The sequence below is a fragment of the Panthera tigris genome, chromosome E3 (assembly GCF_018350195.1).
Source record: "Panthera tigris isolate Pti1 chromosome E3, P.tigris_Pti1_mat1.1, whole genome shotgun sequence".
Classification (NCBI taxonomy): Eukaryota; Metazoa; Chordata; class Mammalia; order Carnivora; family Felidae; genus Panthera; species Panthera tigris.
The window spans coordinates 10,599,521-10,622,680 of NC_056675.1; the positions used below are offsets into that span (position 1 = coordinate 10,599,521).

At 57.9% G+C, this 23,160-nt stretch overlaps 1 protein-coding gene across 4 annotated transcripts in view; it reads left to right on the forward strand.

The window, feature by feature from the left end:
* Positions 1-2,068: 2,068 nt before the first annotated feature.
* Positions 2,069-23,160, forward strand: part of CLIP2 (CAP-Gly domain containing linker protein 2) — a 72,855-nt gene continuing 51,763 nt past the window's right edge. For 2 of the 4 annotated variants that reach the window (XM_042971222.1, XM_042971225.1), the window contains exons 1-3: positions 2,069-2,222; positions 13,871-13,970; positions 21,504-21,693. In XM_042971222.1, the coding sequence (XP_042827156.1) occupies positions 21,570-21,693 (124 nt within the window). In that variant the 5' untranslated portion in view covers positions 2,069-2,222; positions 13,871-13,970; positions 21,504-21,569. Of the gene's footprint in view, positions 2,223-13,217; positions 13,549-13,870; positions 13,971-21,503; positions 21,694-23,160 lie in introns of those variants that run through there. The other 2 variants (XM_042971223.1, XM_042971224.1) reach the window with 2 other exon arrangements.

Below are 23,160 nucleotides of genomic sequence, written 5' to 3' on the forward strand. Positions count from 1 at the left end.
GACGCCCAACCAGCTGAGCCACGCAGGCGCGCCCCTCCTGCCTCTCTTTAGACCTCAGTTTATCCACCTGTGGAAGGAGGGGTCGGACTAAATGGTTTAGTTTCCAACAGGGAACCTTCTTGGTCTATTTCTGGTGGGTTGATGTCCTGGGAACTTTGGCCATTTTCCTGGTTCCAGAAGCTGTTATGTGTCAAAGAAGGGAGAAGTGCCCCCAGAATACAGGTGCCATTTGATCTGGGCCAGAAACCCACTCATTTGGGTAAATCATACTCTTTACTACACCCTGCCCCCCGCCCCCCTGATGCACTCATCCCCATCTTTTCTGAGCTCTCTACCCTAGAACCTGGGTGTACAGACCAGGTGGGGATCCAAGGGGGTCTGTGAATTGCCTGAACCTGTCTGCAAAACTCTGTGTGTACATGTATGTGCATGAATGTGTGTGTGTGTGTGTGTGTGCACATGTGTATGTGCATGTGTGTATTATACATTTCTGGGAGATCCTCCCCAGGGTTCAAAGTTTCGAAGGCTTGCGTGTCCTTAAAAGCTTGGGAAACCTCTGGCCTTGGGGCGCCTGGTGGCTCAGTGGGTTAAGCATCCAACTCTTGATTTCGGCTCAGGTCATGATCTCGTGATGTGCGAGTTCAAGTCCCACACTGGGCTCTGCGCTGACAACATGGAGCCTGCTTGGGAGTCTCTCTCTCCCTCTCTCTCTGTGTCTCACCCCTGCTTGCACATGTGTGCTCTCTCTTTCTCAAAATAAATGAATAGACATTAAAAAAAAAAAAAAACCCTTAAGAGGTTAACTCATTTCTCAAAGATGATGGATACCAGAGCGGTGGAGGGATGGTGGTGGTAACTGAACCAATTCATTCATTCAGGTGTCATTGTCTACCCTCGGCCAGGCACAGGCCTGGGTGCCTTAGGGGACATGAAGAAGACTGCCTGGTGCCTGCCTGTCCTCCTTGGAGTCAGTGTCACTGTGTGGACCACAACCTTCCTCAACACACCCGCCTTCTCATGCTCAAGGGAAATGGAGGTGAATTCGAGCTGGGCTTTGAAAGGGAAGGATGATTTGTCAAATAGAGAAGGGGACAAGGGCATTACAGGTAGAACTAAGGGCAATGGCTCCGAGGTTAGCTTATCAAGGCCGGGGAAGGTGGCACAGAGGCACAGAGGCCAGTCACAGTGCAAGCACCTATGGGTGTCGGGAGTCCGATATTTCTTGCTCCTGGGCTGCCACTTAACCTCTGCCCCCCCCCCCCCGGGGTGTGTGTGGGGGGGGGTGCTGGCAGCTGTGTCAACTCCTCTGATACCCCAGGAGACGGGTCTTACTCCGGGGAGGAGGGTGTAATATTCATCTGGGTCTTGAGTACCACTTTTTCCAATAACAGGTTGGGAGTGTATCACCAAGACCCCCGTGCCTTTCCCCCCCACCTGCCTTGGCCTCAGGACAGCTCAGTAAGACCTGGGGTTCTCAGCTCGGCTCTACCGGCTACATCATCCCCTCCTCATCAGTTCCTGTCCAGTTCAAATGTCACCTCTTCCGTGAAGCCTTCCGGGGAAGCTCCTCCCCATCTCTCCCAGCATCTCGAGTTTGCATCTCTCCCAATGGTCTGAGACAGCCTTGTGAGCCGAGCATCAACACGATTTCAACGTCGATAGGGGACCATCGCCGAGGCGGGTGTGGGCGCACCCCAGACGCCCCACAACTGACTGCCTCCGGCGGAGGACAAGGTATACGGCAGCGTTTTCCGCCCGCCCGCCCGCTTGCGGCGCGGCGCGGCGGCCGGAGAAACGCGAGGCCGCGTGAACGCGCGCCTGACCCCCCGCCGCGCCAGGCCCCGCCCTCCCGCGCCCGCCCCAGCGCCGGCCCCTTTTGTTCCCTCCCGGAGCCGGGCCGCTCGCTCCGCTCCCGCTCAGCTCGGCTCGGCTCGGCTCGGCCGCGGGGCGCGCAGGCGGCGGCCGGGGCTGCTCGATCCGCGCCTCCCGTCTTCCCGCCGCCGCCGCCGCCGCCCGGACGCGGCTGCGGCTGCGGCCGCGGAGCGTGGCCCGGGCCCGGAGCGCGAGCGCGGAGCCCCGGCCCCGGGAGGGGCTGCGGCCGGTGGGCAGCGGCGCGCGGGGAGGGGCCGCAGCATCCTCTCCCCCCGCGGCGTCCGGGCCGGGAGCGGAGGAGGCCGGGCGCTGGGCCTCCCGCAGCGCAGCCCGCAGCCGGAGGGGCGCAGGTAGGAGCGGCCGGAGGGCCCCCGGGGGAGGGGGCTCGCCGGGCAACAAAGGAGCGAGGGATGCGGGAGGCGGCGGCGGCCCGGCCTGAGCTGCAGCGGGGCGGCCGCCGGCAGGCATTGTCGGGGCGTGGGAGAGGCCGGAGGGCCGGGGGCCGGCGGGTGGGCGTGAGCGGGAGCTGCTCCCCGTGCACCCCCAACTTCCCTGTCGCCCGCAGGCGAGGAGAGGACGCTGCTGGCGTTGGGGGGGGGGGGTGCTTCCCGGGCTGCGAGTCCCTTCGGTGAAGGCATCTCCGGCACCGTCGGCGCCCGCATCCGCAGACTGGGGTTCGGCACATCTGTTGTGGGGGCTGCCTGTCCCGGCTCTCAAGGGCAGCGCCGGGAGGCCGGACGCGCCGCAGGGCTCTCTGAGCTCCCAGGCGGTGGGGGAATGGGGGGGGGGGGCACAGCCCGGTGGGCGCGGCCATACAGCCCCCTTTTCCAGACCCCGGGCCTGGGAGAACACGGAGCCCCCGCCCCGCCGGCTGGGGTCGCCCGGCCGATTCCCTTTGCAAAACTTGGTCGAAGTGCATGGTGGAGGGGGTATGGGGGAGACTTGGGGCGGGGCGGCATCCCGCCAGGGGTGCCCCCCCCAGGCTGGCGCTGGTAGCTGGTGAGGCAGCAGATTTTCTGCCCTCCCCACAGGGAGGGGCCATCGCCACCGAGATGCTCTGCTGGGCCTCCAGGGCGCGCCCGTTTGGGCCCTTCAGGCGGGGCTTGGGCGGGGCGGGTGCCCACTGGGCACTGCCACGCAGGCCCTGGCCCCACCCTGGGAAGGACGGACAGAGGGGGCACCTTGGGCGGGGGGGGCGAGTCACACACCCAGCAGCGCGTTCCCAACCTTGGATACCCCGCTTCTCCAATGTGAGGGGGGAGATGTCCTCACCCCTGTAAGATGCCCAAGGGAGGTTAGTGGGGGTAGCAGTGGCCTAGGGCTGCTGGCAGAGGAGGAGGAGAGTGCAGGGAACACCACGTGGGGCAAGACTCCTCACCAGTTGTAATGTAAACAATGAGCCCTTCATTCATCCAGTTGCTGTCACCTGGCCCAGCACTGCCAGGAGCTGGCAGGTACACAGAGCAGGGGCCTCGCTGCCCCCAAAGGGCACAGCCCTGCAAGTCTTGGTGGCTTGCTTGATGAGTGCCTTGGTGGGGTAGCTGGAAATACAGAGGAGGGACGCCTGGAGGATGGGGTGGAGCAGGAAGCTTGATGGGGGCACCGTGCATAAGTTTGCTGCCAGGATGCCACACAAGAGCTTCAGGCAGGAGAAGTAGTGGGGGTAAGTGCTTGGAGTCCTAAAAGGAGGCCTCGTGGCTGATGGGAAGGAGGAACAGTAAAGCATTTAGGTGATTGGGGCATGGGGTTTGAGGGAAGGGATTGTTCTGTCTCTTCTACTTTTTAAAAAAAATTTTCTTAATGTTTATTTATTTTTAAATGTTTTTATTTATTTTTGAGACAGAGAGAGAGCATGAGCGGGGCGGGGGGGGGGGGCAGAGAGAGAGGGAGACAGGATCCGAAGCAGGCTCCAGGCTCGGAGCTGTCGGCACAGAGCCTGATGCGGGGCTCGAACTCACGGACCGTGAGATCGTGACCTGAGCTGAAGTCGGACGCTTAACCGACGGAACCACCCAGGCGCCCCTAATGCTTATTTATTTTTGAGAGAGAGAGGAGAGAGAGACAGAGCGCAAGCAGGGGAGGGGCAGAGAGAGAGGAAGACACAGAATCGAAAGCAGGCTTCAGGTTCTGAGCGGTCAGCACAGAGCCCGATGTGGGGCTCGAACTCACGAGCTGTGAGATCATGACCTGAGCCGAAGTCGGCAGCTCAACCGACTGAGCCACCCGGGTGCCCCTGTCCCTTCTACTTTTGCACATGGAGGGGCAGGGGGGTGGTGGAGGGGGTGGCCAGGCACCTTCCTCCAGGGGCTATAAGCCCAGATTGCGCTGGCACCCGCAGTGTCTGGCCCAGGAGAGACGTTGGGGTACGGGCTCCGGGTCAGGTGGAGCGGGGAGGGTTGGAGTGGAGCTTCAAAGGCAGGGACCTTGCAGAGGGAACCTGGGAAGAGCCTCGGCTCACATGAGCTTTTGCACCAGCAAGCTTCTAGGTGCACCCGGCAGGCTGGGAAGGTGCTCTCTGGAATTCTGCACCCAGAGCTCAAACTCCCAAGGAGGGCGACCCACCCACAGAGGTACCAACCCCCCTGCAGTATCTGCTGCCTGATTTGGCGGGTAAGCGTTTGGATGCTGGCACCTGACAGCCTGGGTTCAGATTCCAGCTCTGTTCCTTCCTAGCTGTGTGACCTCTGACAAGTCACTGCACCTCTGTGCCTCAGTTTCCCTGTCTATAAAGTGAGGGTGCTTATGGTATCCACCTTTTAGGGTTGTGAGAATCGGACGGATGGATGTGTGTGAAGTGCGTGCACTGTGACAGGGCTGGTGACCAGTGTTCATCACTCTGCTCTACCCACATAGCTCCCGTCCACACACACACGTGGCTCGTCCGTCCCCCAGCCTGTGTCCTTGCTTGGGGCAGCCGTGCCTGCCTGTTGGCCGCTCACCGCGGCCTCCTCCCAGAGTTGCCCCCTCCATTCTGGTCCTTGACGTGGGGGACAGTTCCCTCCTGGTGTCCCCTCCCTGGGCCCGCCACCCTGAAGGTTGACCCTGTCCTCCTGATGCCCTCTCCCCGCACCTCTGCTTCCGTGCTCAGAGGAGGGGCCAGCGGCCTCCCTGACCCTGCTGGTTCCTTGCCAGCCTCGTCTAAGCGGCGGTGACAAAATACCACAGACCAGGTGGCTTATACCCAGCAGAAATCGATTTCTCACGGTTCTGGAGTCTGGAAGTCCAAGATCAGGGTGCCAGCATGTTCCAGGGGAGGCCCTCTTCCGGGTCGCACACTTCCTGTATTCACAGACGGCAGAAGGGGCTGCGGAACGGTCCGGGGTCCCTTTTATGAGGACACTGATCCTGTCCTGGAGGGCCCCTCCCTCCTGACCCTGTCACCTCCCAAGGCCCCTGGCCTCCTGACAGTGTCACCTCACGTTGGGGCTTAGGTTTCAACATATGAATGTGGAGGTTGGGGGGGGGGGGTTGTCACAAACGTTCAGACCATACCACCTGCCTGATGGCTCTTGGGGGGGATGGGGAACCCCAGCTTTTGTGTAGGTTTTTAAGAAAACGACACATACCGAGGGCTTACTCTGTGCCAGGAACCGTCGGCGAGCTCTCTAAATGCGTGTTTCCGTTTGTGGATACCTTCACGACGCTGCCTGCATTTTACAGATGAGGACGTCGGGGCACAGAGAGGTTTCCCTGTTGGCCTTTCGTGCCACGCTACCACGTGCGTTTCACTAAAGCCTGGTTTGGGCCGTGCCTTCCTCAGACACCACCCCGGTTGCCCAAGTGCAAAGTCCAAGCCCTGTCTGGCTCCCGGCCCCCCCCCCAGCTGGCTGTGCCTTGGCTTCCCGGCCGGCTCTCCCCACCCTCCCACGCTGGCCTTAGCCAGACGTGTCTCAGCCTTAAGGAGCTGGGAGCGGTGGGCGTGGCTTGGTGAGCAGGGAGGGCCCTGACCCACGTCTTCGGGATTATTTTCTTACAGGGGAACAGGAAGCTTCTCCAATTAGGTTAAGTGAAAGGAGAGTTAGGAGGGAGAGGAAACTTCTGCAGCAAACAGTTGCAGGCCGCCCGGCTCCCCCAGGACCTGGGATGCTGGCAGACGGCCCCTCCTCTGGTTTTCCTCTTTTCTGGACTGCGGTTTCATTTTCTCTGCCTCTCATCTTCTCTCCTGGTAGCCTGTGTCTCTCTGGGTTGCTGATGTGACTGCCCTGAATGGGGGCTTTAGCTTGAGGCCACAGGACCTCCTGTGGGCACTCCCCCCAGTCTTGGGCGCCCGGCTGGTGGGCGGCAGGCCATGTGATCTCTGGGGCTGGGGGTGGGGGCGGGGAAACGGCGCCGGGCACCAACTACAGTGTCAGCCGCTGCAGGATGCCCACGTGGTGTGTGCTGGGGGAGGACGGGTGAGCGGGGCATTGCTTGCCTGGAAAACTGGATCTGACGGGAGAGGCGGACCCACAGCCAGTTAACTGCGGTCTCCACTGCGGTCTCCACCTCTAGGCAGCGGCATTTCTTGGGAGTAGCTGGAGTGGCCCAGCCTGGCCGGCGTGGGGACCGGGGGTGCCCTCCCCACCCCCAGCCCTGGCTCAGGAGCAGATGAGGCTCCTCCCTTCAGGACCTGGAGACCTGGGCCACCCCACTGCCCACCCTGTCCCACCACCCCCTTCCAGGGCTGCCAAGGGTCGGTGCACAGAAACAGGAATACAAAACTCAGGATCTCAGAGGAAATGCTTGAAAATGACAATGAAGTGTGTCCCTTCTGAATAGAAAGCAGATGGGACGCCTGGGTGGCTCCGTTGGTTAAGCGGCCAACCTCAGCTCGGGTCACGATCTCACGGTCCGTGGGTTCAAGCCCCTCGTCGGGCTCTGTGCTGACGGCTCGGAGCCTGGAGTTTGCTTCGGATTCTGTGTCTCCCTCTCTGTCTCTCTCTGCCCCTCCTCCACTTGTGCTCTGTCTCTCTCTCTCTTTCAAAATAATAAATAAGCATTTTAAAAAAATAAATAGAAAGCAGAGCGTGTCAGGTGGTTTTTATCAACAAGGTGTAAATTCGGGCCCTTGTCCACTTAATGCTTCTGTCTTCCCTGGGCAGCTCTTGGTACATCCCTGGAATCTGCCTTTGACTCTGCCCAGGAAAACACCTGCTCTGCACACATCCCTTTTCACCCTCGTGGCCTCTTTGCCACGAGGGGGTGGACTTTCAGGCTCACAAGGAGTCCCTGTTTTTCCAGCCTGGAGTTCTCAGCCTAAAGCCCACCACTCGTGTGGTCCCTAAGTCACTTGTGGTCCCACAAGTGTGTCACCCTAAGTCAAGTGTGAAGCTGGACGCTGCCACGAGGGAGGGAGCAGCATTTGGCGCCCGGGGATGTTTTGCTGCCTTGTGTCCTCATTCTGCTCAGGCTGTTCCCTTTTCTACTGTGGACTGTTCCTTGCATAAATTCGTTGGTTCTCCGACACAGCTCACACTTCAGTTTCTGTGCCAGGGGTTGTGCCCAGTCCCGGGAGCTCAGGGCGGAGGAGGGGAGACATCCGAGAGGGTCTTGTGTGTTCTTTGTGTGACTCCGGAAAGGGCTGGAGATGATTCGCAAAGGTAAACGCCCCATAACGAGATGAAAATGACCGGGGTAAAGAGCAAAGCCGGGGTGGCAAAAATCAAACGAAGCTGGAGGGGCTGCCGTACCTTCCGTGGCAGGTAACTTGCCTCTGAGCTTTCCAGTAGCCTGATCTGAGGGCGAGGCAGGTATTTTGAGTGGTTGTATTGTCACCTGGCTCCTGTGAGCCCTGCTGTATATACCACTAAAGCCTAAGGGTCGGGCTGCCAGCCATTGTGGTCCTGGTATGGCCCTTGGTCCAGAAGGTAGAGGGTGAGAGCGGCTGCCTTCTGATCTTCCTTTCTTTAAATTTTTTTTTAAAGTTTATTTATTTGTCTTGAAAGAGACCGACAGCGTGAGCAGGGGAGGGACAGAGAGAGAGGGAGAGAGAGAGAGAGAGAGAAAATCCCAAGCAGGCTCCATACCATCAGCGCACAGCCCAATGTGGGGCTCAAACTCATGAAACCCCGCGATCATGACGAGATGAAACCAAGAGTCGGACACTTAACCGACTGAGCCACCTAGGCGCCCCTCTGTCTTTAAATTTTTAAAAAATATTTGTTTATTTTTGAGAGAAATTGAGAGAGAGAGAACAAGCGAGTGTGAGTGGAGGAGGGGCAAAGAAAGACGGAGATCCAGAATCCGAAGCAGGCTCCGGGCTCTGAGCTGTCAGCACAGAGCCCGACTTGGGGCTTGAACTCACGAACCATGAGATTATGACCTGAGCCAAAGTTGGATGCTTAACCGACTGAGCCACCCAGGTGACTCTGCCTTCTGATCTTTCTAAGCCTCCTCCTGGAGGGTCCCTGTGGACCGCTGAGAGCCAGGGTTCTTGCTCACAGCCAGCCAGTTCACTGGGGTCTGCCTGGCCCCAGGGGTGCGTGAGAGCTGATGAGCTAGGAGCCACACTGGCTCCTGCCCAAGAATCCCCATCTCCCGAGGAGGCTGGGGGACATGAGTGCACCCAGTCGGCCCCAGGAGTTGGCTGAAGGATAGAAGAAGGGTGAAGGCGTCTGGCAGAATGAACGACGGGGGGAGGGGTCTTAGGGAGCAATGAGAAACTCAAGGAAGCTGGAACGAAGGGTGCTGGTGGACAGGGTTCCCAGGAAATGAGGCCAGAGGCAGGCAGGGCCTAGGCTAGTGGGCAGAGAGACCACAGGCCATGGCCTTGGCACCCAGGGCTGGGGGGGTGTCCTCCTGGCCTCGTCCTTGAAACCTCTGCCCTGTCCCCCCCAACCTGGGTGCCAGGAGGAGAGTTGGTCTTGATTCTGAGGAAGTCAAGAAAGGAAGTCAAGAAGGGTGGTTAAGAACTCAGGCTGTGTGGCCAGAGGGCCCGAGTTCGAATTCTACGTCTACTATTGGATCAGTTGTGTCACCCTAAGCAAATGATTGACCACTCCAGGCCTCAGTTTCCCACTAGTAAAGTGGATGGAATTCATAACAGGGCTGTTGCAGAGGTTACATGAGGTAGTATTTATAAAGCACTTGGGCCGGCGTGTGGAGCAGAACAGATATTGTGGGTCTGTGTCTCCTTAGGCTGGAACAGCTCAGCAGAAGAGGGGGGGCCCATCCCACCTGGACCCCCTGCACCAGGTGCACCCACACAGGCTCTGAGCCCAGCACAGTGAAGAATCAAGCTCTGTGACAGAGAGTGGTGTGGACATGGGGTCACCCTTCCAGCCCTGAGTGGGGGGGCGGTGCTCAACATAGTTGGTTAGTGTTGTTATGGACAGTAATAGTAGCTGTGTGAGTTTGGGAGAGCCTCGCGGGGCAGCTGTGCCACCAGGAGCAGATACCTGCTCTGAGAACAGGTCTTGGTCTCTGCTTGATCTCCTCCAGTGATGGGGGGCTCACTGCCTGCCTCTTTGTTCGTTGGACCCAAATGTGGTTAGCATCCACTCTGTGCCCGATGCTAATTGTTGGGAACCTTCTGCCCTTCCCAGAGCTCGCTCCAAGCCGGCCAGTGAGTGCGGCTGTGGTGTGTGAACAAGCTGCCATGGATGTGGAGAGGAAGAGGGTGGTAGCGGAGGGAGGGCGTTTCCACGCGTTCGTGTTTCCTTCATTCATTCGCGTGCTCGTTAGGCGTTTTGAGCTGCTGCATGTGCTGGGCGCTGTCCTAGGTACCGAGAGCTCAGCAATGGATGCGATCTGCAAAGAATCTGCCCTCTTAAAGCTGCCGTCAGCGAGATGTGAGGGAGTTTGCCAGCGGATGAGAGGACCAGCATCAGGCAGAAGGAACAGTGTTTGCAAAGGCCTGGGGATGTGGTAGGATGTGTATGGGTGTGGGTGGGCGTCTGTGGCGTTCAGGCAGCTTTTGGTGGCTGGGGGTGGTGGCTGCCTTTCTGGAAGCACTAAAACACCAGGAGGGCTTCTTAGTGACTGACCTCACCCCTGGGGCCACCAGGTTCTGCTCCTCCTGCGCCCATCCCGTCCCATCACCCACCCACAGCCCTGGGTTGCCCTTTGTCCTTCAGAGGTGTAGGTGGTGCCCCTGGCCCCCTGGCTGGTTCATGCGTTCTCCAGGCTGCCTCGTGGGCCCTGGATTGCATACTGTCCCCACAGGCCCAGACCTCAGGGGGGCTCAGCCTCCTCCCTGCAGGGCAAAGCTCGAGAGAGGATGCTGGGGTGCTGACTTGGCACGCCTTGTTCAGGGAGGAAGGTTGGTGTTCGGGAAGGTTGTGCAGTGAGCACGGCACCGCTGTGGGTCAGGCCCCGGGTGCTTGACGTCCATGGGGCTTGGGCCTGCCCGCAGGGAGCTCGCAGAACCGCGGGGAGCCAGATGCCCCGTGGGTCCCCATGGTTAGGCACCACCGCCCGGGGCTGTCTGATAGGCGGGAAGGACCCAGAGGGGCTGGGACCACCCCTGCTTCCTCCACTTCCGCTGCCACCCACCCCCAGCCCAGGTAATTAAAAAGAATTTTAGGGGCGCCTGGGTGGCTCGGTCGGTTAAGCATCCGACTTCGGCTCAGGTCACGATCTCACGGTCCGGTCCGTGAGTTCGAGCCCCGCGTCGGGCTCTGTGCTGACTGCTCAGAGCCTGGAGCCTGCTTCTGATTCTGTGTCTCCCTCTCTCTGACCCTCCCCCGTTCATGTTCTGTCTCTCTCTGTCTCAAAATAAATAAACGTTAAAAAAACAAGAAAAAAAGAAAAAAAAGAATTTTAAAGCCTTTTTATTGAAATACAGTATCCACGCAGAAAAGTGTGCATGACATAAGCATACTTGGTGAAGTTTCCAAACTGAAATCCTTGTATAATGAGACCCTGCTGGCTCCCCAGAACCCCTCCTGTTGTCCTTCCGGTTAGTACCCCTGACCCAAGGGGGACCCCTTCCCTGATTTTTTTTTTATGTTTATGTATTTATTTTTGAGAGAGAGTGCTAGTGGGGGAGGGGCAGAGAGAGAGGGAGAGAGAGAATCCCAAGCAGGCCCCACACTGTCAGCACAGAGCCCGATGTGGGGCTCGAACCCACGATCGAGTGAGATGATGACCTGAGTGGAAATCAAGAACCATATACTTAACTGACTGAGCCACCCAGGAGCCCCCCCTGGTTTTTTATATCATCAGTAATGATTGTCCACTGAGTTCATTTTTATTTATTTGTTTGTTTATATTTATGTACGTATTTAAAGTTTATTTTGGGGTGCCCAGGTGGCTCAGTCAGTTAAGCATTTGACTTTGGCTCAGGTGATGATCTCACAGTTGGTGGGTTCGAGCCCCGCATCAGGCTCTGTGCTGACAGCTCGGAGCCTGGAGCCTGCTTCGGATTCTGTGTCTCCCTCTCTCTCTGCCCCTCCCCCACTCACACTCTGCCTCTCCCTCTCTCAAAAATAAATAAACATTAAAAAAAATAAAAAAAACAACACACAAGTGTATAATCACAGAGCTCAGACACGTGGTTGCATAGAGTTGTAGTTCATTCATTTGCATTGCTGTATTTTCTTCCATTGCAGGAAGAGAGCCTGCCTTAGTTACTCCTTCTCACGGGGTTGGATATTTGGGTTACTTTCAGTTTAGGAGCATTAGGAACAGTCTGTCTTTGGGGCGCTTATGTCCGCATTCCTTTTGGGGGCGTGCCTAGGAGTGGAGTCTCTGGGTCGCGATCAGGGTTAGTAGGTGAGATCAAACTGGTTTCCAAATCGCTTAGCAGTTGACTCTCATCTCGGCAGTGGGCGAGCGGTCTGGACATTCTGCAGCCTCGCCCACCCCTGGTGTCTGCTTCACTTTCTGCGTTCTGGTGAATGTGACGTTAGCCAGACGAGCAACAAAGGAGAACGTCTTTCCATAGGTTTGCTGGTCTTTTAAATACCCTCTTTTCATGTAGTGCTCTTTGAGGTGTGTTGCTGATCTTTCCAACTTGATTTGTTGGACTTCTCTCTGCATTCTGAATATGAATCATTCTTGGAATGTAGGGCTTGCAAATGTTTTCCCCCTTCTATGGCTTGTTCCTCACACAACACTGTCTCTCTGTCTCTCAGTGGTATCATTTGATGTACAGAAACTCTTAATCTTTTTTTTTTTTAATTAAAAAAAAATATGTATTTAAGGGTGCCCAGGTGGCTCAGTCAGTTAAGCCTCCGACTTGGGCTCAGGTCATGATCTCGCGGTTTGTGAGTTCGAGCCCCACGTCGGGCTCTGTGCTGACAGCTCAGAGCCTAGAGTCTGCTTCGGATTCTGTGTCTCCATCTTTCGCTACCCCTCCCCTGCTCACGCTCTCTCAAAAATAAACAAAAAACATTTAAAAAATTTGTTTTATTTTGAGACAGAGAGAGCAAGCAGGGGAGGGGCAGAGAGAGGGAGAGAGAGAATCCCAAGCAGGCTCTGTGCTGTCAGCGCAGAGCCTGACGTGGGGCTTGATCCCACAGACCATGAGCTCATGACCTGAGCCGAAATCAAGAGTCAGACACTTAACTGAGCCACCAGGTGCCCCCAAAAGCTCTTAATCTGGTCCAATTTATCCGTCCTTTCCCTGTCTTCTGGTACTTCCTGTATCCTGTTAAGAAATCTTTGCATATCTCAGTCTTTATTCATGTCTCTTAAATACTGTATTGTTTTGCCTTTCACAGTTAGACCTGCTGTCCTTCTGGGATTGGTTTTCGTGTATGACGTGAAGTAAATATACTTGTCTACCTTTGCTGCCCTGACAAATGACCACAAACACAGTGGCCCTCAAACAGCACAGATGTATTATTTTGGATTTATGGAGGCTAGAAGTCTGAAATGGATCTCTCCCGGCTAAAATCAGGATGTCAGCAGGGCCGTGTTCCTTTTAGAGGCTCGGGGAAGAATCTGTTTCTTGCCCTTCTCCAGCTCCTAGAGGCTGCCCGCATTCTTTGCCTGGTGGCCCCTTCCTCCATCTTCAAAGCTACCAATGTCACCCTGAGTTGTTGGCACGCTGCCATTCCTGTGATTCGGTCCCTCCTGCCTCCCTCTTGCACTTGTAAGGACGCTTGTGATCACATTGGGCCTGCCTGGATAATCCAGAATAATCTTCCCATCTGGAGGTCGGCTGACTAGCGTCCTTAAATTCCATCTACAACCTCAGTTTCCCTTTGCCATGTGTAAGCTAACATCGTTAACACATTCCAGGGATGGGGACATGAAAATCGTTGGCGGGGGGCCATTGTTCTATCAACCACGGGTGGGTCATGATTTGTTTTTCCCCATGTGGTTATGGGGACCCAGAACCACTTGTTGTAAAGATCATCCTTGGCTCAGGGGTATTTTTTAAGTTGCTTGTGCAGATTTTAACCCTAGGGAGGAGGCCCGGCTGGCTGGGTTAGGGAGGAGACCCCGGGTGTTGGGGTGTTTCCTGGCCTACGTGTGTTGGATGTAGTTGCAGCGAAAAGAGACTGGGTCAGGACACTGGCCTGGGAGACAGGACGCAGGAGCGCTTTTCTGCCTGTTCTGCCTAGATCGCTGGGTGACCTCAGCAGGCCCCTTCCCTCCCTCAGCCTCTGACTGCTTCTGGTCTCGGGGACCCCTCTGCCCAGCACACGTTTTCGGTCACTTGGACGCTTGAATCTCACCGTCCTGTTCACTTGCTCTGTGATCATCAGCCTGGGCCTCGGTTTCCTATTCTGTGAAATGGGAATAAAGGTGGGTCATAGGGCAACTTGAGTCATGTTGTTCCCAAGCCCTTCTCCTTGGGCCTGGCCGGGACCTCATCCAGCAGAACCAGGCTGGGTCAGTGGCAGGAGGGCCCCAGCTGTCCAGTCGCTGGGGCTGTGAGTGGCCCACAGTCAGGAGCGGGCTCTCGGGACCATGGTTGTCCTCTGTTTCTGAACGTGCCAACTGTGTGTGTGTGTGTGTGTGTGTGTGTGTGTGTGTGTGTGCGTGTGCGCGTGTGTGTGTGCGCGTGTGCGCATGTGTGTATAAGGCCAGGAAGTATATTGACATTGGTGTCCCTTCCCCTCCCCAGACCCGACACAGCCCTGGTCCCCTCTGCTCTGCAGAGGACAGCATCTGAACCACCTCCAAGCCTGAGGGACGATGGCCGCGCTCCAGTGTGTGCAGCTCAGGTGAGACTGGCAGGCCGGTCACTCCCAGAGCTCCGTAGTCACCCCGGGCCACGGGCAGGACAGGGAAGATGCCAGCTTACAAACTGGGATCTACAGCCCTGAGCTCAGAGGCCGAGAGGTGCGAGGATGGTGAGCACGGGAGCCCCGTCTTCTGGACGGACTTGGCCCTGCTCGTCTCGCAGCCTCAGGCGCCGGAGAAGCTGGGGTCATCTGGGGCCCCGGGGCTGTCCCCTGCTCCGCCCCGCGGGTGCCCCGCCCTCCGCGTCCATGCGGTCTTCCCAGCTTGGTTCCGGCTCCAGCTCTGCTGTGAGGCTCGGGCGGGTCCCTTCCCCGGGCCGGTTCTGGATGGCTGCCAGGCTCCTCGTACTCCCAGGGTGACCCCGCACCCTAAGCAAGGCCCATCACCACCCTCTCCCGCATTGGTCAGCGGCCATATGCGTGCCGGGCTTGCACCGCCTGGACTGGCTCCAGCGTCCTCTGGGGCCTCGCTGACCGGGTGGGAGCGGAGGGTGGGTGTGGAGGCACAGGCACAGGCCGACGGATTTGCATTTCCCTGCTGACTGGGAGGCCCGGTGGCTGTCCGGTCGCGTCCTCTCCTCGAAGGCTTCCTCGTCTTACCTGTCGTCTGTTCTTACCTGTCTGTCTGGGGTGCCCTCACGTCGTCCTCCGTCACGTCACGTACTGGTGGGTGCTCCCAGCTTGTGAGGTTCCTTGGCCTTGGCCGTCCCCGGCGACTCTCCCAAGGGCCCCATCACTCTGCCCCTTGCTGCCCCTCCCCAGGGTCCCTCGGGGACCTCACGCCAGCCCCCGCCTCCTCCCAGGTCCCTCCCAGTGGGACCCTGGGTGCTCCCTCTGCACCCACACTGTTTGCCACCAAATGCTGCTCGGCACCTCTCTCCTCTCTGTCCCCTCCAGCCCCCGCCTCTGCGCAATTCAGGCTGCATTGTCGTGTCCCTTATGTATCCCAGCAGCCCCGGGACAGTGGCCTCCCCTCCCTCGCTCCCCCCAGTGTCCTCATCCCCTCCCGAGCGGTCTTGCCAGTGTGCACATCTGATGTGTCGCACCCCTTGTCTGACATCCTCCGTGGACCTTCATCCATTGAGGCTGATGCCCGTGTGTGGCTGGGAGACCCCGCTGTCCCTCCCAGTCTCTGGATTAACGCCCCCGCCACGCACACGCGCACACGCACACACTTTAGCCAGTAAATCTCCAGCTGTTTGGCTGACCTGCAGAGCATGGCCTGCTCCTTGAGGTTCCCCTGCCTGGCCCCTGGTGTGCTGGGCTCCCTATTACAGAGCTTTCCCTTTCCGCCCCCAGGGTGTTGCTGCTGCGGCCTAAGCCTTAGGGCTTGCGGTGAGTGGTTGGGGGCCACACGAAGTTCATCTGTGGGTGCCACATTGCCCGGCACTCAGATCACAGGGTCAGGAGAGGAGGGGGGAGTGTGGGCACCCTGGCTGCTGACAGCTGAGGCAGGAGGAAGGGGAGGAGGGGGAATCACCCAGAAGAGCCACCGCTGTCATTGGGGGTGGCAGGCCTGGACCTGAAGGCTGGGCTTTGGCCAGCAGCCCGGTCTTGCCAGATGCCTCCTTCCAGCCAGAGGCCCCGGGTGTGAGTGGCGGCCGGGTCTCCGGAGCCGGAGCCGGATTCCTGGTGCCGGCCTCTTGCACGCTGGCCCCCGGGCATGGGCTTTCCACTGCCCTATTTGGCACCTTCCCCCATTCTGTCGGGGCCACACCCTGGGCCTCCGATTGGCGGAAAGTTCTTGGGCCTCGTCCCCACTCAGACTGCGGCCCGCCCACCCCCTTGCAGCTGAAATGGAAACCCTGAAATGCAGCCCGGGTTTGTCTTCGGTAAATGGCGACTGAGGGCGGCACAAAGGGGGCCTGTTGGTCTGAATGCCGCCCGCCCTCCTCCGCCCCTCCCGCGCCCGCCTTGTCTGGGCCCTGAGTCCCTGGGGGAGGCGACGTGTGCACCCCGGGCCTCCCGAGATCTCAATAGAGAGCGGTTGTGGCAGCTGCCCTTTCCCGGCGGCTCCCGTGTGCCAGGCACTGGGCGACACCTGTAGGGCGTGTTCGGACTTGCTCATCTGTGCCCCCCACGGGGCAGCGGTACCTTCACTGGTACCGTCTTATGGGTGATGCAAGAGCCTCACGCTGGGCCAAGGACCCACAGCCACGCGTGGTGGTTGGGGTTTGGACTCACATCGCCTTAAGCCTGTTCCCTCCTGTCTCCCAGGCTTGCCCCGCCCCCCACAGTGTGGCCAGAAGCCAATTTATCCCCAGGTCCCAGCTTTTCCCAAGAAAGCCCTTCCTTCCTCTATCCCGTGAGGAGGGCTGAGTCACAAAGGGGTGATTGGCCCCAGGCTCCTCCCCTTCTTCCTGTTCACCATGTGTTCTCTCCTCCCCTCTCCCCTTCGCGCCGCCGCGCCCCCCCTTTCCCCCCCCCCCCCCCCCCGGCTCTGGAGACCCTGGGGGGTGGGGGTGGCTGCCGGCCTGTCCTCCCTGGCCGTCCCTGAGTCACCACCCAGCACTGGTGGCGGGACCAAGCGAATGCAGCCGGCTCCTCTGGTTTCCTTTGTCGGCAAGGCAGCGAGGCCACGGGTCTCACAAAAGCTAGCCCGGGCCCAGGGAGGCAGAGGCGGGCCAGCCCCGGGTCTGGTTCCAGCACAGCCTCTGAGCGGCAGGTGACTTTGGGTGAGTCCCTGAACTCTTCTGAGCTTCCGGCGCTCCTCCCGTGAGACGGCTCCTGGCTCATCAGGGCTTGGGAGGACTAACGAGGCCACATTCCTTCGAGGCCTGGCAGGCACATTTCTGCATCCTGGAGGCTGCTGGGATCGTCAGGGTCCGGGAGGGAGGAGGGCAACTGTGGGAGCCTCCGGAAGCCTCCCCTGGGAGGAGCGTGCTGGGGATTTGCGGCCTCGGAGGCCTTTGTCCTCTGGGCAATGGCAGGTGTGCATTCACACGACGTTTCTGGATCATTGGCTCTGTGCCAGGCCCGGTGCTGGGACTGGGTCCTCAGAGAAGTTGTGGCCCCGCCTGGGGTTGCCCATGGGCTCCCAGGAGGCGAGATGAAGATAAACGAGAACAGTATCATCTCTCCTCGGCTCAGCGTGCAGTCCTGAGGTCTCTGTGAACCAAAGGTTCTGGGAGACTTCCTGGAGGAGGCGGCATTGGGCTAGGTACAGGGGAAGGGAGGCAGGTGGGAGAAAAGTCAGAGTGGGGTCTGGGAGGTGGGAAAGTGTCAGGTGGGTGGTGAGGGAATGCAAGTGGTGAGGGTGGCAGGTGCTGGGGACACCGTCTTAATGCCTGGGCCTTGCCTCAAAGGGCGTGCTGGCCAGCGGGCAAGTCAGACGGGCCACGTAAAAAGCCACAGCATCAGACTGTCAGCTGGGCTGCTCACCACAAGCCACTGAGTCCTACGTGCTGAGGAGGTGAGGGGGGCCTCCTAGGCCTGTCATCCCCTTGGGCCAGTGTCATTCATTCTTTCAACAGTGGTCTATTGAGCACCTGTATTCACCGGGCACCCTTGTCAGGACTAAGGGTACCATAGTAAACAAAACAGACCCTAGTCCCTTTCCTTGATCAGTGGCAAAAAACAAAGGAGGCTGGAGATGGGGAGGACTCGGTAGGGGTTGTAATTTCAGAAGGGGACATTGGAGCAGATGCTCGAAGGACTTGAGCAACGAACATGGATATTTGAGGCAGAGGGAATCGCGTGTGCAAAGGTCCTGAGGCTGCAGTGTGCTTAGTGTGATCCAGGAGGGGCCAGAGGCCAGTGGGGCCAGTGTGAAGTGAGCAAGGGAGGACCATAGTGCTGGAGGGAAGAGATGAGGAGGGCTTTAAAGACCCGCACACTAGCGTCTATGGGGAGCCTTCAAGGATTTTATTCTTTTATATGATTTTTAAAAGTTAAGATTTAACTTCCCATAAAAACCATTTTAAATGTATGGTTTGATGACAGATTTGCTCCTTAGTATAAATATAAGTTGTACGGCCATTATAATCCATTTTTAGAACCCTTCTACCTTCTGGAAAGTTCTCTCATGCCTGTGTGTGGTCCATCCCTGTTCCCACCGCCAGGCAGCCACAGATCTGCTTCTGTGTTTATGGTTTTGAAATTCCCTATAAATAAGAATCAACACGTACTGTTTTGTGTCTGATTTCTTGCAGTTAGTGTAACATTGATGAGGGTGGTCAATATTGTTTCATATGTCATGGTCCTTATTATTGGTGAGTAGGGTTCTCTCGTATAGATTCACTGTTTTTCACTCACCAGTTGATGGATGTTTGGGTGTTTCCCTTTCTTGGCTATTATGAATAAAGTTGCTATGAACAGTGTTCCTTTTACAAATTTTTGTATGAATATGTGTTTGTATTCTCTTGGGCAGTTGGGTCATGTGGTAGGTGTACAGTTAACTTTGTTTTTTTAAGTTTATTTAATTTTTAAGTAATCTCTGTACCCAGCGTGGGGCTTGAACTCACAATCCCCAGATCAAGAGTCTCATGCTTTACCGACTGAGCCAGACGGGCACTCTGGGTGTTGAAATCTTGTGTTCATTTTCCATGAGGTTGTTTGCCTTCTGATGAGTGAGTGGTGAGAGTTCTTTATGTGTTCTGAATATAAGCTTTTTGTTTTTGTTTTTTAAATGTGAGTTTGGGGCGTCTGGGTGTCAGTCAGGTGAGCATCTAACTTCGGCTCAGGTCATGATCTCAAGGTTTGTGAGTTTGATCCCCGCATCGGGCTTTCTGCTGTCAGCATAGACCCTGCTTCAGATCCTTTGTCCCCCTCTCTCTCTGCCCCTCCCCTGTTCGTTTTCCTTCTCTCTCTCTCTCTCTCTCAAAATGGATAAATAAAAGTAAAAAAAAAAAAAAGAAACAAATATAAGTTTCTTATTAGATGTATAATTTGTAACATTTCTCTCTGGGAGAGTTTTAGGCAGAGAAGGGGCCCAGAAGGCATGCACAGGGGGCTCCTTCCATCTCCTAATCCCAGCAGGAGGGTCCTCGGTCACACACGTGGGGCCCCGCATCAGGATTTCCTGGGTCAGAGGCCCCCCTGCTAAACTGCTGGAACAGGCCAGTTCGGCACCCGCAGGGTGGGATATTCGCTGTCCCCAGAGAGCATGCTTATTCGCCCCTGCTGGCTCAGCGAGTCGCTAGGGCTCGGGCTCGGGGGTGTCGACACAGCCTAACCCAGCCGGAGAGGGATGTCTGCAGTTCCCCGGGGCACGCGCTTCCTAGAGGGCCGGGTTCTGGGGAGCCAGGGAGTAGCCTCATACTCTAGCTGGTTGAGTGACTCCTGGGCCCCAGAATTCCGGGGGTCCGGGGGTCAGAGTCGTCCATCGGGGGATTGGCATGTTTGGTTTGGCCGGCTCCAGGACCAGACTAAGGCCGGCAGCCGTGTCTCCTGTTAGCTCACCTGGGTGTGTAGGTGGGTGTCCCCGCTGTGCGCCTTGGGGGGGAGCGTGCTTGTCTCTGCTGTTAGGGCTGTCCAGCCCCGCGTGAGGAGCGGCTCCTTCCCACGACTGTCGCTTGTTCAGCCTGCTGACCTGAGAGCCGTTCTGAGGGCACCGTGCAGACTCCCGCCCCGAGCACTGTGGGTTGGCTTCTGTATTCGTCAGAACTTTTTTTTGGTTGCAAGCGACCGTGTCCCTCAAGTAGGTTTAGGCGAAGAGAGAAAAGGATGCCCGTGCATGAGGATTTGTGGACTGGTGTTGAGTGCAGAGCTCAAGTGACCAGCTTCAGGCTCAGCTGGATCCAGGCCCTCCAAATCCAGCAACTCGGCTCTGCTCTCTCCCTGTTGGCATCATTCCCTGACAGCCTTCTCTGTGCAGTAGCTGGGATGGCCCTGTAGTCCCTGGCATCCAACCCACACCCAGGCAGCCCCCAAGAAAGGAAAGAACCTTCCTAAAGATAAAGGCAGCCAGAGTCCAGACCCTGATGCTCTTTAGGCCGTATGATCTTTCCTTAACTAACCACAGGGGCTCTGGCCAGGCCTGGGTCATGTGTCCACTCCCCGCATGTGCGGCAGGGTCAGCCTCTAGAAGTCTTACGGATCGGGGCACCGGGGTGGCTCCGTCGGTTAAGCGTCCGGCTTTGGCTCAGGTCACGGTCTCACGGTTTGTGAGTTCGAGCTCCATGTCGGGCTCTGTGCTGAGAGCTCAGAGCCTGGAGCCTGCTTCGGATTGTGTCACCCTCCGTCTCTCTCTGCCTATCTCCGGCCCACGTTCTGTCTCTTTCTCTCAAAAATAAATAAACCTTAAAAAAAAATTTAAAAGTTTATAGAAGTGTTACGGATCAAGAGCGGAGAAAAGGTTCTCTGAAAGGGAGTAACATTCTGGGTCCACGGACAGGGTAAGGAGGTGGCTAGACGAGCATCTCCTACTGCCCCAGAGTTCAGCAGCCAGAGGACGCTGATTTCCTTCTTCCCAAGGTCCCCGGGGGGGATGCTTTTGCCCAGAATCCTCCACCCATCTGGCGGTGCTCTGTATCCTGTCTCCTGAGTGGACAGCGTGCTCCCCAGACAGAGCCCCGCAGCTCTGGGACAGGACAGGGCCTGGCCCCTGGTGAGCCCTCCATGAACGTCGGGTACAAGAGAGGGTGTGTGCGCAGGAAAGCCGAGGGGGCGGCCAGGGGACAGCGGGTCTGTCTTGCCCGCCTCTCCTCCAGTCCCCCCGCAGCCAGCCAGCCCCCTCTTGCCGGCATCTGGTGCCCTGAGTCGATTGCCTTGGAGACGAGGCTTTCTTGTGTCAGGACGCACCTTTGTTAAATGCTGCCGCGTCGTGTTCCTATCCTGTCCTCTGCTTGCTTGGAAAGGCAGGGGCTGTGATGGTGGAGGGCGGGCAGAGGGCATGGTAAGTCCATCCGGGCAGGGGGCCGAGGCAGGCGTAGGCGTCTGTGTGCACGAGCCCCCACACCTGGCGTGGAGTGGGCAGGTGCTGGGAGGGTGGGCACAGGGGCTCTGGGGTGACAGGGTGGAACCGTGATTGAATTAGGTGTCCCCCTGTCCACCCTGCATCGGGAGAGATGTGAATCATTGGCTGGTCCTAGAGGGTCTAGGGGCCATCGAAGAGTGACACCCGCCCCCGCCCCGCCCCCGGCTGGCCTCGTGTGCCAGAGTCTGTACCGGCCCGTGCTCTGTGAGCGCCACACTCAGCCGTCGGTGGCTGGGCCGACCTGTGTGGTCCTGATGGAATGCTATGGGGGCTAATACAGCTGTTGCGACAGACCGCCTGCCCTCCCCCACCCCACCAAGCCAGCTTGCTCCTGACTCTCGCCTCCCGGGCCCAGGAGGTGGGCAGAGAGAGCACTCCCGACCTCGGCGGCCCGCGGACCAGGACACATGTCGGGCAGGCCACACTGGGCCCACGCTTGCTGCTGCTGCTGCTCAGGGCCTCAGTTTCCCCGTCTAGGAAAAAGGGGTGGGGTGGTCCCTGGCCCACTGGGTAGGGGGTGCAAGAATCCTGCTGCGTCACCATCGGCGTGCCCCGACAAGTGGTGACATTGTGACGCGATCCCTCTCGTCTGCCTGCAGGTGAATGAGGATGACGGAGAGGACGTGACCCCGCGGACCTTTATCCACACGCCGAGTGGCCCCACCATGCAGAAGCCCAGCGGCCTGAAGCCCCCCGGCCGCGGGGGGAAGCACTCGAGCCCCGTGGGCCGGACGTCCACTGGGTCGGCCGCGGTGTCGGCTGCCGCGGTGGCCACCGGCTCCAAGGAAGGTGCGCGGGGCCGGAGGTGGTGGGTGAGGGGCCGGGCGTGGGGAGTGCTTCTTCTGGAAGAGCCGCTGGGCGGGGGGCTAACGGTACGTGGAAGTTCTCCTTTCTGTCCGGCTGCGATCCTTCTCATAGTCAACTAGCACCAGGCACCCATGGATGCTTTACGTGCATCGCTCCCTCTCATGCTCCCTAACTGGGAGGCGGGACGACTGCTGGCTGCCCTCGGGGACAGGGGCCCCTGGGATCCTCCTAGTGAGCCGGCCCCATCTTCCGCCCGCCTTCTTGTCTGCCACCCAGAACCACGCCCTTCAGCCTTCCCGTATCTGACCCCTCGTCTTCCTGCTGGTGGGCGGACGTGAGGGCCGGGGCCGGAGGCTGGAGGCTGGGGGCACCGGCCCCGACAGCAGATGGATAGAGGACAGCTGTCTGCTTGTGTGACGGTGCAAGTGAGGTGGTCCCGGGTGGAATATTTAGGAAGTTTGATGCAGAGGTTAAATTGCCTGTAATCCCACCCCCTATCGGCCAGACTGGTCCTTCGGTTTATGTTCTCCTTCTTTTCTGAATCGTCTGCCATCATGCCGCGTGTATAATTTGAAAATCTGCTTTTTTTTTCTTTTAATGTGATCAAGCGGATTTTTCCGTGTCATGTTTAATGGCCGTAGAATATCCTGTCCATTCAACAAATACAAGTCAAAGGCCTGCTTTGTTGACACGGTCTTAGCCATCCGAGTTCTCATTCTGAGCAAAAATGGATGTGGGCCCAGCCCTCGGGGCTGCCGGTCTGGCAGGGGGGGAGGCTGAGTGTCATGAGATGCTAGAACTGGGGACTGACCAGGTCTGGGAGGTCAGCCCCGAGGAGGGGGACATGTGAGCTGAGGTCTGGAGGGTGACAGTTTACTAGTTGAAAAGGGGAGGGTATTTTAGGCAGAGGGGACAGCTCGTGCAAAGGTCCAGTGGCAGAACAACGCATGGCAAGAGACTGGCATGTGGCCAGTGACAAGTGTGCTGGTGGGAGAGCGTGGGCCAGGGTGGGGGCAGCTTGGGGTTGTCCGAGTCATTTCACTTCTGTCATAATAACAACGGGAAGCCGTTGTTTTAAATCAAAAGGAATAGGATAAAAAAAGAATGGGAAACGTGTTCTTAACCCATCCTTTGCAGTTGGGGATGATTCTTTCTTATTTTTCACTTTGATAAATGATGTCGTGATGAATGTCTTGGGGCACAAATCCTTGCTTTGATTACACTGCGGCTGGCAGGGTAAGACACTGTCCGTCCCGTCTGATTGGTATAGAAGTTTAGGGAGACAAAAAGTAATAGCCAGGGACCAGACTAGGCAATCTGGGCCCTGGGTGGGGTCAGGGAAGGTTTGAGCTGGCAGAACCAGGGCCCCGGCAGAGACCTACAGCCAGGGTGGGAGGGTAAGGAGGTTGCACGGTGTGGCCCATGCACGGGCCCCTGCCAGCAGGGCTT